Source organism: Ictalurus furcatus, chromosome 11 (genome assembly GCF_023375685.1).
Source record: "Ictalurus furcatus strain D&B chromosome 11, Billie_1.0, whole genome shotgun sequence".
Taxonomy (NCBI): domain Eukaryota; kingdom Metazoa; phylum Chordata; class Actinopteri; order Siluriformes; family Ictaluridae; genus Ictalurus; species Ictalurus furcatus.
The window spans coordinates 19,495,821-19,509,563 of NC_071265.1; the positions used below are offsets into that span (position 1 = coordinate 19,495,821).

At 41.5% G+C, this 13,743-nt stretch overlaps 1 protein-coding gene across 1 annotated transcript in view; it reads left to right on the forward strand.

The window, feature by feature from the left end:
* The first annotated feature begins 839 nt into the window (after positions 1 to 839).
* LOC128614697 (potassium voltage-gated channel subfamily KQT member 2) overlaps positions 840 to 13,743 on the forward strand; it is a 35,848-nt gene continuing 22,944 nt past the window's right edge. The window contains exons 1-3 of the mRNA XM_053636252.1: positions 840 to 1,364; positions 1,964 to 2,090; positions 2,461 to 2,636. Coding sequence (XP_053492227.1) covers positions 1,251 to 1,364; positions 1,964 to 2,090; positions 2,461 to 2,636 — 417 coding nt within the window. The 5' untranslated portion in view covers positions 840 to 1,250. The remainder of the gene's footprint in view (positions 1,365 to 1,963; positions 2,091 to 2,460; positions 2,637 to 13,743) is intronic.

A 13,743-nucleotide genomic window follows, 5' to 3' on the forward strand; every position in this document is an offset into this window, starting at 1 on the left:
TGAGTTTATTAAACATGATATTTGATATTTTTTTATAAAAGCATTTAGACATAGCTTAATTAGCTCTAATTAGCTCTACTGTCTGGGTAATAGGATGAAGTGTCTCCCATACCTATCAGAGAGCATTATTTGCCAGTTGTAGATGTCTCAAGATTGCATGTGATCAGTTGCCCGGTAACGTAGCATGAGAGCAGTATTTATTAGACCTGACTGTCCCCGGTTAATAATGTTGTGTGAAAGGGGAGATCTAGCTCATTAATGTGAAATGGCAAGGATTAATATATGGATAAAAAAAAAAAAAAAAAAACAGAAAAAAAACCTTCACTTATTTTTATTTTTCAAAAATCTTCATTCAATCATAGTCTTACTTAGGCCATGCTTACTGTATATATGAGATCTTATTCTAAATTACTGATAGGACCTCATGCAGTTGTCAGTGAAGCCATAGTGAAGGCTTTCAACCTGTTCTACTCCTTACACTGCCAAATATCTAAAAATAAGTAATCTAAAGTAAGAAAACAGGAATTTAATTTTCAGAACTGTACAGATTATATCATCCCTCTCACCCAGAGAGTACGGCCAACTTTCCTCCCTTGGCTCCTGGCCATCGATGGCTGTGACATTGTTGGGATTTGAACCAGCTCTGGAATCTCTGGATAATACAAACACATGCAAACACTTTTCTGCCCTGGTTAATATTTTACAGGCAGAATTTGATCTCTATATCTTAGGGATCACATTTCAGTAAGTGTTGTGTCTTGTGCTACCGTTTAGCCCTGTAATTAAGAAGGAGATTATAGCATTTAGGTCAATAAACTGCATTGTCTTTTTCACAAAGATGAGATCACAGGAAAATGGAGAAGAAGCAGAGTGTTCTAGTGTGTTTGTGGGAGTCTGATATCCTGCAGTGGATCTAATGTCTTTCGCATTGCTCTTTCATTGACTAGCTCAGCAATTTTGGCTGAATCTTGTTGAATCTCTCAGGAAGTCTTACTAACTGCAGCAAGCCTCCTGCTGTGGAAAAAACTCATTTAGCCCATTTATAGAGACATTTGAAGAAGACGCTGACAGTATTATGTTTAATTAGGTGGGTGTCTTGTGTACAATATAATCTGTGTTAGCAAATGTTGAGAGGATTGTACTAGCACTGGTTCACTTTCACCAAACCTACCGATACAGTGAAAGTGAAATGTTATGACTAAAATGCTATGAGAAAATAATAATGTGCTGTCTAAGAGGTTCAAATTAAAATGGCTATTCTTTTCTCTTTCAGTTTCTTGCTGGTGTTCTCCTGTTTGGTCCTATCTGTGTTCTCAACCATCAGGGAGTATGAAAAGAGCTCTGAGGATGCCTTGTACATACTGGTATGCACAGTCATTGCAAAGTCAACATTTTTACTAATAAATTGTAGATTGAATTAAATATACACTTACTGGAAACTTTAATAGTGAAGAAAATGAGCCTCAGATTCCTGTTCTTGGCTGACAGGAGAGGTAACTGAGGTGGTCTTCTGCTGTTGTAGCCCATATGCCTCAAGGCTTGACAAGCTGTTAATTCTGGAATGCTTTTCTGTTCACATTGGTTGTAAAGAGTGGTGATTTGAGTTACTGTAGCCTTCCTGGATTTTTTTCTGCAGCATTTTGTGTAAATTCTAGAGGTTTTCTGATCTAGAGATCAGAAGTTTCTCAAATGCTTAATTTGGCACAACTGGTACCGACAACCCTGCCACGGACAAAGTCACAGAGATCACATTTTTCCCCTTTCTGACGTTTGATGTGAGCATTACCTGAAGCTCTTGACCTGCATCTACATCTCTGACACGTGATTGATTGACTCAATAATTGCATGAATGAGCAGGAGTTCTGGTGTTCCTATTAATGTTGCCAGTGAGTGTATGTTATGTGATCTGTCATGAATTACAGCTATGTTACCTGATGGTGCTTGTCTTCCTGTGTGTGTAAAGGAAATTGTAATGATAGTGGTGTTTGGAGTTGAATACATTGTAAGAATTTGGTCAGCGGGATGTTGCTGTCGATACCGAGGATGGAGAGGCAGGCTAAAGTTTGCTCGAAAACCTTTTTGTGTCATAGGTAAGCAAATAAATATTACATTAAACGATGTATTAATGCTGTGTTTATTGCAATAAAGGTAATGAAACATGGTTTGAAGTTCAATAAATGTTTAAATTATGAATTTGCTTGATTAAGTGGTAATATTGTTTAAATATGTATTTTTATATTATAGTTCCATTTAAACGGACTTTCCACAAATAAATATAACCAACATAGAACTGCATTAATTGTATTTGAACATGATTTGTTTAAGTCATGTAGCCCTAAACCAGCACACAGGCACCAAGGCAGGCAATCCAAAATTACTGTCTCTTACTATTTTCAGAGCAGTTCACACCAAGAATTCCTGAGTGACCCATAATCACTTTTACTTTTCCGTATACCACAGACATCATGGTGCTAATAGCCTCCATCTCAGTGTTGGCAGCTGGCACACAGGGCAATGTGTTTGCCACCTCAGCCATCAGAAGTCTCCGCTTCCTCCAGATCCTCCGCATGATTCGCATGGACCGCCGTGGGGGAACCTGGAAACTGCTGGGGTCTGTTGTCTACGCTCACAGCAAGGTAATCAACAGCACTGTCATAACAGAAACTGAAAAACATGTGAGTAGTTCTTAGAGAATGGTTTCTCATACAAATTGGTTCCTGTGTCAAGTAAGGATGGTACAGTGGTACAGCAGGTATCATTGCTGCCTGACAATTTTAGGGTCCATTCCTGAGCTCAGGTTACTCTCTGTGTTGAGTTTCTGTGTGAGAACCTGGTGGGGAAAAAAAACGTATACGCATACACACACAGTGTTTAGCGATTAGTTCTACATCCACCTGACCAAGATAAAGTGGTTACTGATGAATAAATGAATGCTTCAAATAAGACTTTCAAGGTTTCCACTACATGCATAGGAAATTCTGCATGGTTGATCTAGCTCTTGTTGTCCGAGTTAGACGTACATTTACATTTCTTCATTTAGCAGACGCTTTTATCCAAAGCGACTTACAAATGAGGAAATACAAGCAAAGCGATATGTCAAGCGGAGAACAGTACAAATAGTGCAACTTTACAAGATTTTAAATTAAGTTCTAGAGAAGCAAAGTGCGCAGAGTAGAGGTGTAAGAGCCAGAGTAATTATTGTTAATTTTTTTTTATAATGTCTTGGTTGGCAGCTTAGGGGTTAGTTAAGTGCTCACGGAAGAGGTGGGTCTTTATCTGTTTTTTGAAGATAGTGACAGATTCTGCGGTCCGGATTGAAGTTGGTAGTTCACTCCACCACTGAGGAACAGTTAGTGTGAAGGTTCTGGAAAGGGACCTTGAGCCACACGGAGTAGGCACTACTAAGTTTCGGTCATTAACCGATCGCAGATTGCGTGAGGGAACTTAAACCTCAAGGAGAGTGTAGACTTCTAGCATTCATCATTAAATGTGGCCAAGACCGTCCTACTTTTACAGTTAAGTTCGTTTGACCGCAATCATAGACCTTTTCCTATAGCCCTTCTGAAAATATGCAAGAGTATCTTGTTTACTCACCGCTAACAGCTTCACACAAGACTCATTAATAAAGCATGGAAGGACAGAGAGCAAATCAGATTGCAGCCATCAACATTCTGAAGCTTGTGGCCAGTCAAGGTCAGTGGTCCGGAGCATCTCAGGCTGAGCCAAATTTAGCAGTGTTCCTAAGATAAGAGTGATTTCACACATAGATTTCAAATAAACACCAAGGATTTCACTGTGATAGGCAGTGCTGGGTAAGTTACTCCAAAAAGTAACTTAATTTATTGTAACTGTAAAAAGATTACTGTAGTAATTACTCTGTCTAAAAAATAATCACAAACTAAATACTTATTAATTACTTCGTACATTAAATTGACATCAAAATAAGTTTAAAAAAAAAAAATTCGCTGTTGGTGAATTCGCCTCAATGTTGTCATGACAAGTGCTTTAATAAATTTCTGTGGCTACTCAGAAAGGTTGAGAAGTTGAGCGAGGTCCCCCCCCCAGGACATAGCTTACATTTTACAGTGATGTTCCTGTCTGAACGTGTCATAAATTCGAAGTAATGGGAATATTTCCACTTAGCAAAGCAGCCAATCATTGCTTCTGCCATTCTTTCTCAAGCGCACACGATCTCTCAAAGCATGCAGGCGTGTCAAATTCGTCATCAAATTTAAAGACAGCACAATCAGTGGACTTTGGATTTCTTTTTACATAATTATTTGTTTATTTATTGTTTAATATTATTGAAATTCTATATGTAACGAAAGTAGTGCATTTTATTTAAAAAGTAACTGTAATTAAATTACTGTAAAATAAAGAGTAATCCCTTACACTTTAATATTATTGAAATTCTATATGTAACGAAAGTAGTGCATTTTATTTAAAAAGTAACTGTAATTAAATTACTGTAAAATAAAGAGTAATCCCTTACACTACTTTTTACATGTCAAATTTGAACTTATCTCTTATTGTAACTTTTGAAGTCTGTATATAATATTTTCCAAGGATGGACTTTTAGATAGCAACAGAAAGGCAAAGGGTGTGTGTCAAGCAGCTCCCTAGTTCAGTAGTCAGGGCACTGATCAGGGAGTCGGCCATTTTAAGGGGCGTTAGCTGGACTGTTAATCATCTGGGGCTGAGCCCAGTTTCTTCTCCTTGAAAAAAACTTTTAATCTATTATAACTGTTTGCAGGACTACCAGATTGATAAAATATAAACTTTTTGGCTATCTAATACAAGACTAGGCTAGTTTGATGTCGCTAGCCAAGGGGAGGCACAACTGCGCTATCATTGTATGGGTTTAGCTGCTACAGTGCCATACAGAGTACATTATCTTTCCTTATACTCTGCTCATATCATGTTCATGTAACTTATACATATTCAAGAACTCATATAGACATTTACATGCCTTGTTTTCCTGCTCAGCATGAGAGGATGTTAGTGTCTCAGTTTCAACCCATTGATTGGTTTAAAAAAATCAGTGTATATCAATTTTTCGTAACACTAACTGTGTGAGTTAGCGTTTGGCAGAATTGAGAGCTGTCAGCCAAAAAGACACGAGTGTTTCCACGTATTTTCCTGTAAACCCTGTCTGATTGGTCTCGCCTCTGTTCACTGAAGATATAAAATTACAGGCGGTCTTCTTTTACTGACATTCAGTTACATAGTGACAAACCGCTCCAAGTGGAGAATTATTCGGGGATAAAGAAAAAAAATTTCAGGGTTACAGCCCCTAATGACCAGGCCAGGTTATGCCCCTTTCTGTCTCAATTGCAAAATCCTTCCAGTGCACTGGAACGTTGGCACCCTAAATAACAAAAAAAAAAATCCCACAATGCACCTCAAAAACCAGGGGACATCGATCCTCACTACGTTTCCTTACTGGAAATTATATCATGTTTTCTGAAGCCTCTCAGCTCGAAAAAAAAATGTGGGACGAACTTCAGCTACAAATGTAAGTAGCTTGTTATTGTTGTTATAGCTCTCAAATGATTATTTGACGTTCTATATACAGTTTGTTTGAGTCGAACAACTTTTAAGTGTTTCATGCTTTTTTTTTTAACCCATTAGCTTTTAATCCATTAGCTTGCCTATGAGCCTGCTTGACATATTATGACAGAAATACGTGTGATTAAACTGACAAATGTATATGATTTATAAAACGTAAATATTTTTATATTTTTAATTTTTGGTGATATTTTACAGCACGAATACGTAGTCATGTCACCGGAAATTCAGTTATCAGTGCCCCAGTGTGTAGTGAACCAAGGTCCTTACCAGTGCCCGAACTCGTGTACATGATATACTGATTCACTACCTACTGAACTAGGGAGCTGTTCGAGACATACCCAAAGTATCAAGGAAACAAAGCACCTAACCTTCGAAAATGTTTCCTACCTTCCTACTGTTCTTACTTTAGGATGTAGTTTAAATTGAACTACTACTGGTAACAAACATTACTAAATTAAATGTTTTAAGGATATTTTCAGTACAAAAGGATTCCATAACAGGATTAAAACCTGGGTGACAATGTTTCACCAACAAGAACAAAGAAGATTAGAAGAGTAAGCTACAAGAGCAAGCTAAGCTGCCATGATGGCCTGTAACCCCTTTAACCATTTTTTACCCATCTTAATGACATTTTTAAATAAATATATTTATATGGATTTGCACATTAAAAAGGTGATTTCCCCTTACTATAGTTTAAATTTGATTAAAGAATTGTGCACATGCTGCTAACACAGAAACATTAATATATTTTATCATGTAATACCCAAGCTGATTTTCATGAAAAAAAAAAAAAACTACATTCCCTTTAAAACGCTGTGGGAAGCACCCTCGTGCGTGACCAGTATCTGAAGCTTGTGTAACATCATGCCTATTCATAGGCCTGCCGTGATCAGGTGACGTGGCAATTAAGTGCGTCGCGTGATATATAAATGACACCTGTGAACCGTGCCGTCAGCCTTATTATCTTCAGCAAGACTGCATGTTGGTCGTTTGTGTAATGCTCGCAAAAAGACTCTTCATTTCCTCTCTATCTTTTCCAAAAAAAATTACTTTTTTTTTCTCTCCCTTTAAAAAAAAAGGAAGAAAAGTATGAGTGAGAGAATTCAGGAATTGTGTTACGCCTTGCCCCCGTTTCATCATGGGGAGGACTGCACACTTTCTGTGTGAAGTGCCTAGTGATGGAGCATGCCACGGCAGCCCTTGAGAGGTCTGACTGTGCGCATTGTGCCTTACAATTAGGCAGCTCCGCTCGCGACTTGCTCTTTTCTCGGCCGAAGCGAGTTGGGTTTCAGAGTCTCACGGATCTGGGCCGGTAGCTGCCAAGGCCAGCCGGCTCAGGTCCTGGGAATCTCGTATGGATCTAGAAGAGGAGCCGGAGACAAGCTCTATCTCATGCTCTGTCTTCCAGGTCCGGCTCTCCGCTGTATTTTGGAGCTTGCGTTGTGACTCCTCCTTCCGCTATGGAAAACCAACAAAAAAAAACCACACACACAAAAAAAATCCTCTCTGATGCCGAGGGAAAGGTGTGCCAGAAAGGTGTGCTAAAAACTGAGAGCAGCATATAAAGAGCTGCTTGAAGTGATTACTAAGGCTGGATGAGATTTTTTCTCCCCAGTGAAAATAAATCCCTCACACTGCAGAAAACTCCCCTTTTTTCCAGAAGTGCATGTCAAAATATCATGCTTCTGGGGGGAAACCGTGCATAAGCCATATTTATAACCCGGCAATGTCAGATTATTCAGCCATCGTGGGGAAAGAACAGCACGCTTGCGAGCTACCTCTCTCCATCGATGGCAGGTAATTTAGGGGTGCCAGCTTTGCCATCCAAGCCATGTAAGGCCACCATGGCATTGGTTGGCAAGGCAAAGTATGCAGTAGTGGGTCTTGCTTGTGGGTCACTGCAGACAATGGCAGTGATGCAGGCCTACTAAGCAGACCTGCTGAGTGAGCTCAACATACAGTGGCATTCAGTTAGTTCATTCCCTGTTGTGTCGAGTTCACCCAGGCATCCACGAGTGGAGCCCGGGCCAGCGCTAGTGCGAGGGAGACACAGAAGGCAAGTACAGCAGCCCGCCTCCCCCCGCAGGCTGGCAGGGGAACCGGGCAGCCACAGTCGCTGCCTGCTACTAGGCCTGATCTGAGAATGGTCATAAAGGCCAAGCAGACAAAGGAGGAGCAATCCTGAGTGGCCGTGGAGGGACGTATCAGGGGACATGAGGTTGTTAGGACAGGTAGTCCCCAGTACTACTGTAGTGCCTCCCCTAGCCAAGGCTGCTCCAAGTTTTCAGTGTTCTCTGGTCAGCAAGCTGTCACGGGGCAACAAAAATCTGATGCTTTCCCTCCAATAGAATGTGGAAAATTTAACATCACTAAAAGACCATCTGGCAGCGTGTAAACTACTGCCAAATGTGTCTCCATGGGTTCTGTCTACCGTAGAAAAGGGTTACGGGGTCTAGTTCAGAGCTTGACCCCCCAGAGGTTCAGAGGTGTGCTCACCACAGTAGTCAGCACAGACCAGAGCCCGATGTTAGCGCAGGAAGTAAGATCCCTCTTGGACAAAGGGGCCATAGTACATGTACCCCGTTCCCGGAGGGAGGGAGGTTTTTACAGACGTTATTTTCTGGTCCGCAAAAAAGATGGGAGTATGCAGCCAGTTTTAGATCTGCGCCACCTGAACTGTACTCTTCGGACATACAGGCTCAAGATGCTAACGTACTAACTTATCGCTCCACAGATTCAGTTTGAGGACTGGTTTGTGACAGTATATCTAAAAGGTGCATATTTCCACATAGAAATATTGCCCAGTCACAGGAAGTTCCTGAGGTTTGCGTTTGGAGGCAATGCATACCAATATCGGGTTCTTCCCTTTGGGCTAGCTTTATCCCCTTGCACCTTCACAAAGTGCATGGATGTCATTATGGCTCCATTGTGACTCCAGGGCATCTGTGTACTAAACTACCTGGATGACTGGTTAATTCTAGCATGATCCAGGGAACTGGCGCTTCAACATCGAGATATTGTTCTCGCCCACATGAAGAGCTTGGGGCTCAGGTTGAACCTCAGAAAAGTATGCTTTCTCCAGTGCAGTGGACAACTTTTCTAGGGGTTATAAGGATTGTACTATGATGAGGGCGTTTCTATCCCCAACATGCGTAGGGTCAATCCTATCAACATTGAGCAAGATAAAGCTGGATCTTGGCATCCCCTCCCGTCTTTACGAGAGACTGTTGGAGCTTATGGCAGCAGCAGCCAATGTCATACCATTGGGCCTATTGCACAGAAGACCGTTTCAGTGGTGGCTGAAAAGTTAGGGGTTTTGTCCGAGAACGAAACCTCTGAGAGTAATCAGTGTCAAGCGGCGATGCCTACATGCTCTGAGAATTTGGAAGTGTCCCCGGGTTCTAGCCTTGGGTCACACTCTAGGGGTGTCTCCTTATCGCAAGACGGTAATGACAGACACCTCCCTCACGGGCTGGGGCGCAGTCTTAGACGGCCAGCTCACGTTCTCTGGAGCGGCCCTCATCTGGAGTGACATATAAATTGCCTAGAAATTCTGGCCATATTTCTAGGGCTGAAATTCTTTGTTCCTCAATTGAGAGGTCACCATGTGTTGACAGACAACACAGCGGTGGTCTCATATATTGACCACCAGGGAGGATTATGTTCGCGCCCCCTGTTCAGGCAGATGCAACTAATTCTTCTCTGGGCAGAGGGAAAGTTTTTGTCAGTGAGTGCAATGTACATTCTGGGCAACTGGAATGTGGGGGCAGACATCCTGTTGAGGCAGGCGCTGAGGCCCAGGGATTGGTGGCTCCATCCACAAGTGGTTGAGTCCATATGGCAGAGGTTTGGCCAAGCAGACGTGGACGTATTCGCCTCCAAGGAGACAACACACTGCCTGCTGTGGTTCGCCCTCACTCCTCCATCATTAGGGCTGGACGCCATGGTGCACATGTGGCCGAGGTCACATCTATATGATTTTCCGAGATCGCTCTGCTCCCACAAGTTCTAGCGAGAGTTTGCCAAGACTGTCTACGTCTGCTGCTAGTAGCACCTTATTGGCCAGCTCGAATATGGTTCAATATCAATATCCCTGCTAGACGGCACTCCTTCGAGATTCCCATCATCAGGGATCTTCTGTCTCAAGCCGGAGGGCTGATTTATTGTGACCCTCGGCCGGAACTATGGAAACTGTGGGTCTGGCCCCTGAGGGGCACCAACTCATAGATTCTGGTCTCACAACTGAGGTTGTAGAGACTATGTTCAATGCTAGAATGCCATCCATGAAGAAATTGTATGCGCTCAAGTGGCAACTTTTTGTCTTGTGGTGTGAGGAACGTCAGCTAGACCCAGCAAACTGCAGGGTCTATTACTACAGTCCTGGAGTTCTGACAGGGATGTTTCTCAGTGGGGTTGGCTCCTCCTACAATCAGGGTCTACGTGGACCGCCATTTTGGCCAGCCACACCCCTATTGATGGAGCCTCTGTGGGGCAAAATCATCTAACTTTGAGGTTTATGCGTGGTGTTAGGCGGCTGAGGCCCATCTGCAGACCACACATACCTTCCTGGGACCTTTCTGTGGTCCTGGATGGTCTGTCAGGTGCCGCATTTGATCCCTTAGAGTCAGCCTCTGAGAAGGTTCTGACTCTAAAGGTAGCGCTTCTGCTGGCCCTGACATCTCTCAAGCGAGTAGGAGATCTACAAGCTCCCTGTTGCCCCTTCCTGCCTTGACTTTACCCCTGGATTAGCCAAGCCCTAAGTGCCTACATTTGCTGCCCAGGCAGTAGTGTTGCAGGCTTTCTGCCCTCCTCCGTTCCTCATACCGGAACAAGAGAAATTGCACTGACTGTGTCCAGTAAGGGCTCTCTGTACTTATGTCCACCGCTCTGGCTAGTGTCATAAGTCAGAGCAGCTGCTGGTCAGCTTTGGCAGCGACAGTAGAGATGATGCAATGTCGAAGCAGCGCATCTCTAACTGGATAGTTAGAGGCTTTGTCCAAACGGGTATCCTTACAGGATCTGTGTGCTTTGGTGGGGTGGTGTACACCACACAAATTCATTAGATTTTACAGCCTGGATATACATTCCGGCCCGGGCTGGAGTGTCTTGCAGTGACCCTCGGGCTCGGCTCTTTTTGAATAGGCCATACCCTCAGTATAGCAGACTGGGTATTCTCGTTCCCACAGTGTTCAGCTAAAGCAATTTGGAGTTCCCTTTAAAAGGGAACGCCTGGGTTACGCATGTAACCCTGTTCCCTGAGAAGAGAACGAGACGTGGCATAACTTTGTCATACTGGGGCATGCCTGTAAATTGCATTTTCGCTTCAGATAATAGAGGCTGACGGCACGGTTCACAGGTGTTGTTTATATATCACGCGACACACTTAATTGCCATGTCACCTGATTATAGCAGGCCTATAAATAGGCATGATGTTACACAAACTTCAGATACCGCTTCCCACAGCATTCAGCTAACACAACGTCTCATTCCCTTCTCAGGGAACATGGTTATATGCATAACCCAGACGTTCTATTTGGCCAAAGTTTTTAAGGCTCAACTGATAGCTTGCTACTAGCTTTAAAACAACTACAGTGACAGGACCATTGCTTAATTCTGATTGTTGGCCTTCTCACTATATCAACTGGTACACAATCAAATTAAAATTTATGAGGACATGTCACCTCTCCCACAGAGACCTCTCTGATACATGGAGCACCTTTATGCATGGGGCTTGATTATAGGACACCAAAAGATATGAGTGCATTTAAGGGGTAGAAATCATACTGGACTTTTGCCTGCAGCTTACATTAGGGAAAAGAAAGTACTAGCACACATCCATAGATGGGGGCGATATCAGGGATTATTTTGGAATGGAGGGTCTGTTTACTATATGTAGTTTAATTTAAAAATTCAATCATATTAGTATGACATCAGCAGAGTTTTGAATTAGATCCTTGGAATCTTGTAAGATGCATCCTTGATAAGATGTAATGTGTATTTACTGCAGACATTTTAACAGCATCCTGATTTTGACAGTCCCAAAGGTGAAATCATACCCAGTGTCATGTTCCCTATAAAAGCCTTTTTTTCCACTAGCTGTCATACAACTTGATAAACAGGGTGCAGAATACCGAAACTAATTGAAGGCAAGCTAAGCATGGCTCCAACATTCTCAGTCATGCCGCCAATCCCTTCTAAAGGACATTTAATCAGGATATTTCATTAGAGTGTGGGCAACTCCATCGCCTCTGCACCATGGCATAAAGGAGCCATACTTAGCATAAAAAGAAGCCAGCAATCTTGGGACCCAATCAAGATCCACTTCATTATCAGGAAGGAAATGGCACATCATTTAATATAATGCCTCCAGCAGGATCAGTTCTCCCACATGTTGGAGTAGTTGTACAAAGTTACAAAATGTGGTTCCAAATGGTAGTGTAGTAATTCAGTATTTTAGAGAAGAAGATTTTAGAGAAGAAACCTGAGTCTTGAAGAAGAGACTAGAATATGGAAACATGTATGTATATCCACAGATCATATTATTAGCATGCTATTTGAGTAATTTCTAATATATGGAATTTATTTTGTATGTATTTCTATAGTTGCATTTAAGATCAGACCAGGTTTGCAGATTAGGCCAAGCCTTAAATAAATAAAAAAAAATTACAATACTCTTCAATGAAAACCCTCAATTTACTGTACCGTTATATAGTTTTTATCCAGTTATTATATTTAGGGCAATTTCTCACGCTCTCAAAAGCAATTCTTGGTTACATTCTTGCAATGAAAGTGGCCACGCTCCCTCACTGTATCTAAACCCATTTTTATTTGCACAAACATAGGTCTATTTTTAGATCAGCACATTTTGAGCAGTGGCTCTTCTGAGTTCACTCCTCAGCACTTTGCTGCCCATTCAAAAACGGGAGCCTGCATGCGGTATCCAGAAGCTGCTGTCTTGGTGATGCAACAGTCTTGATATTTTTAACCCTCCTATTATGTTGGAAAAAAAGTTACATCCATTATGTTATGGGTCAAAATGACTTCCACAGTTTAAATACGCACAAAAAACAGCAAATAACAGGTTAAAACAGTAAACTTTTATTATGGCTTGTCCGAGACAAGCCATAAGAAGAAATATTTGCATATAAGTTCATCACCCTAAATGAGGAAAAGTCAAAGAATTTCAAAGAGAAAAAGAGAAATGAACCAGTATTTCAGACATCTCAAATGTGGAAATTGGTCAAATTGACCCATAACATAATAGGAGGGTTAAATAAACAATACACATAATAAATAACCAGCCCCCTGGAGGTCTGCTGCAATATGATGCTGTAATATGAATGAGTCTTATGATTGCCCTATGCCAGTGAACCTTAATTTAATGATGTGAGAACAAGAACTGTTTTGATGAACAGATATTCGAAACTACATGCAAATGTGATGCAAATAAATAACTTTTTTGTTTAAAACAAAAAATAGATGGATCATCTTGTTATGAAAAACTATGGAACTGTCCTTTTACATTGTGGACAGTGGGATTGTGTATTGAAATTTTTGGATTTTAACATTTACAGTGCCCATAGAAAATGATCATACCCCTTTGAAATAGTCACTTTTTAGTCTTACAGCCTGAAATCAAAACCCATTAAAAATATATTTTTTTGCTCCAGCTTTATTTACACATTCTGCCTTACAACATTCAAGTAACGTAAAAAGGCAACAGTTCGAAATGTAAAAAAAAGAAAACTAGAATAACAGATTTGGAAAAGTGATCAGTAGCATGATTTAATACTTCATAGAGCCAACTTTACTTTAATTACAGCCATCAATTTGTTTGGATATGTCACTATTAGCTTTGTGCACCTAGATTGGGGAATATTTGCCCATTCTTCCTTGTAGAATTGTTCGAGTTCAGTCAAATTTTGTGGTGAGTGGTGATTGACTGCTGTCTTCATGTCTATCCACAGATTTTCAATTGGATTTAGGGAAGGGTTCTGACTTGGCCACTCAAGGTCATTCACCTTCCTATCCTTAAGCCACTGCATAGCTTTTTTGGCAGTGTGTTTAGGGTCGTTGTCGTACTGGAAGGTAAACCACCTGCCCATCTTCAACTGTCTAGCAGAGGGCCAATAATTTGGGTGTATTTGGCAGCATCCATTTTCCCTTCAATCC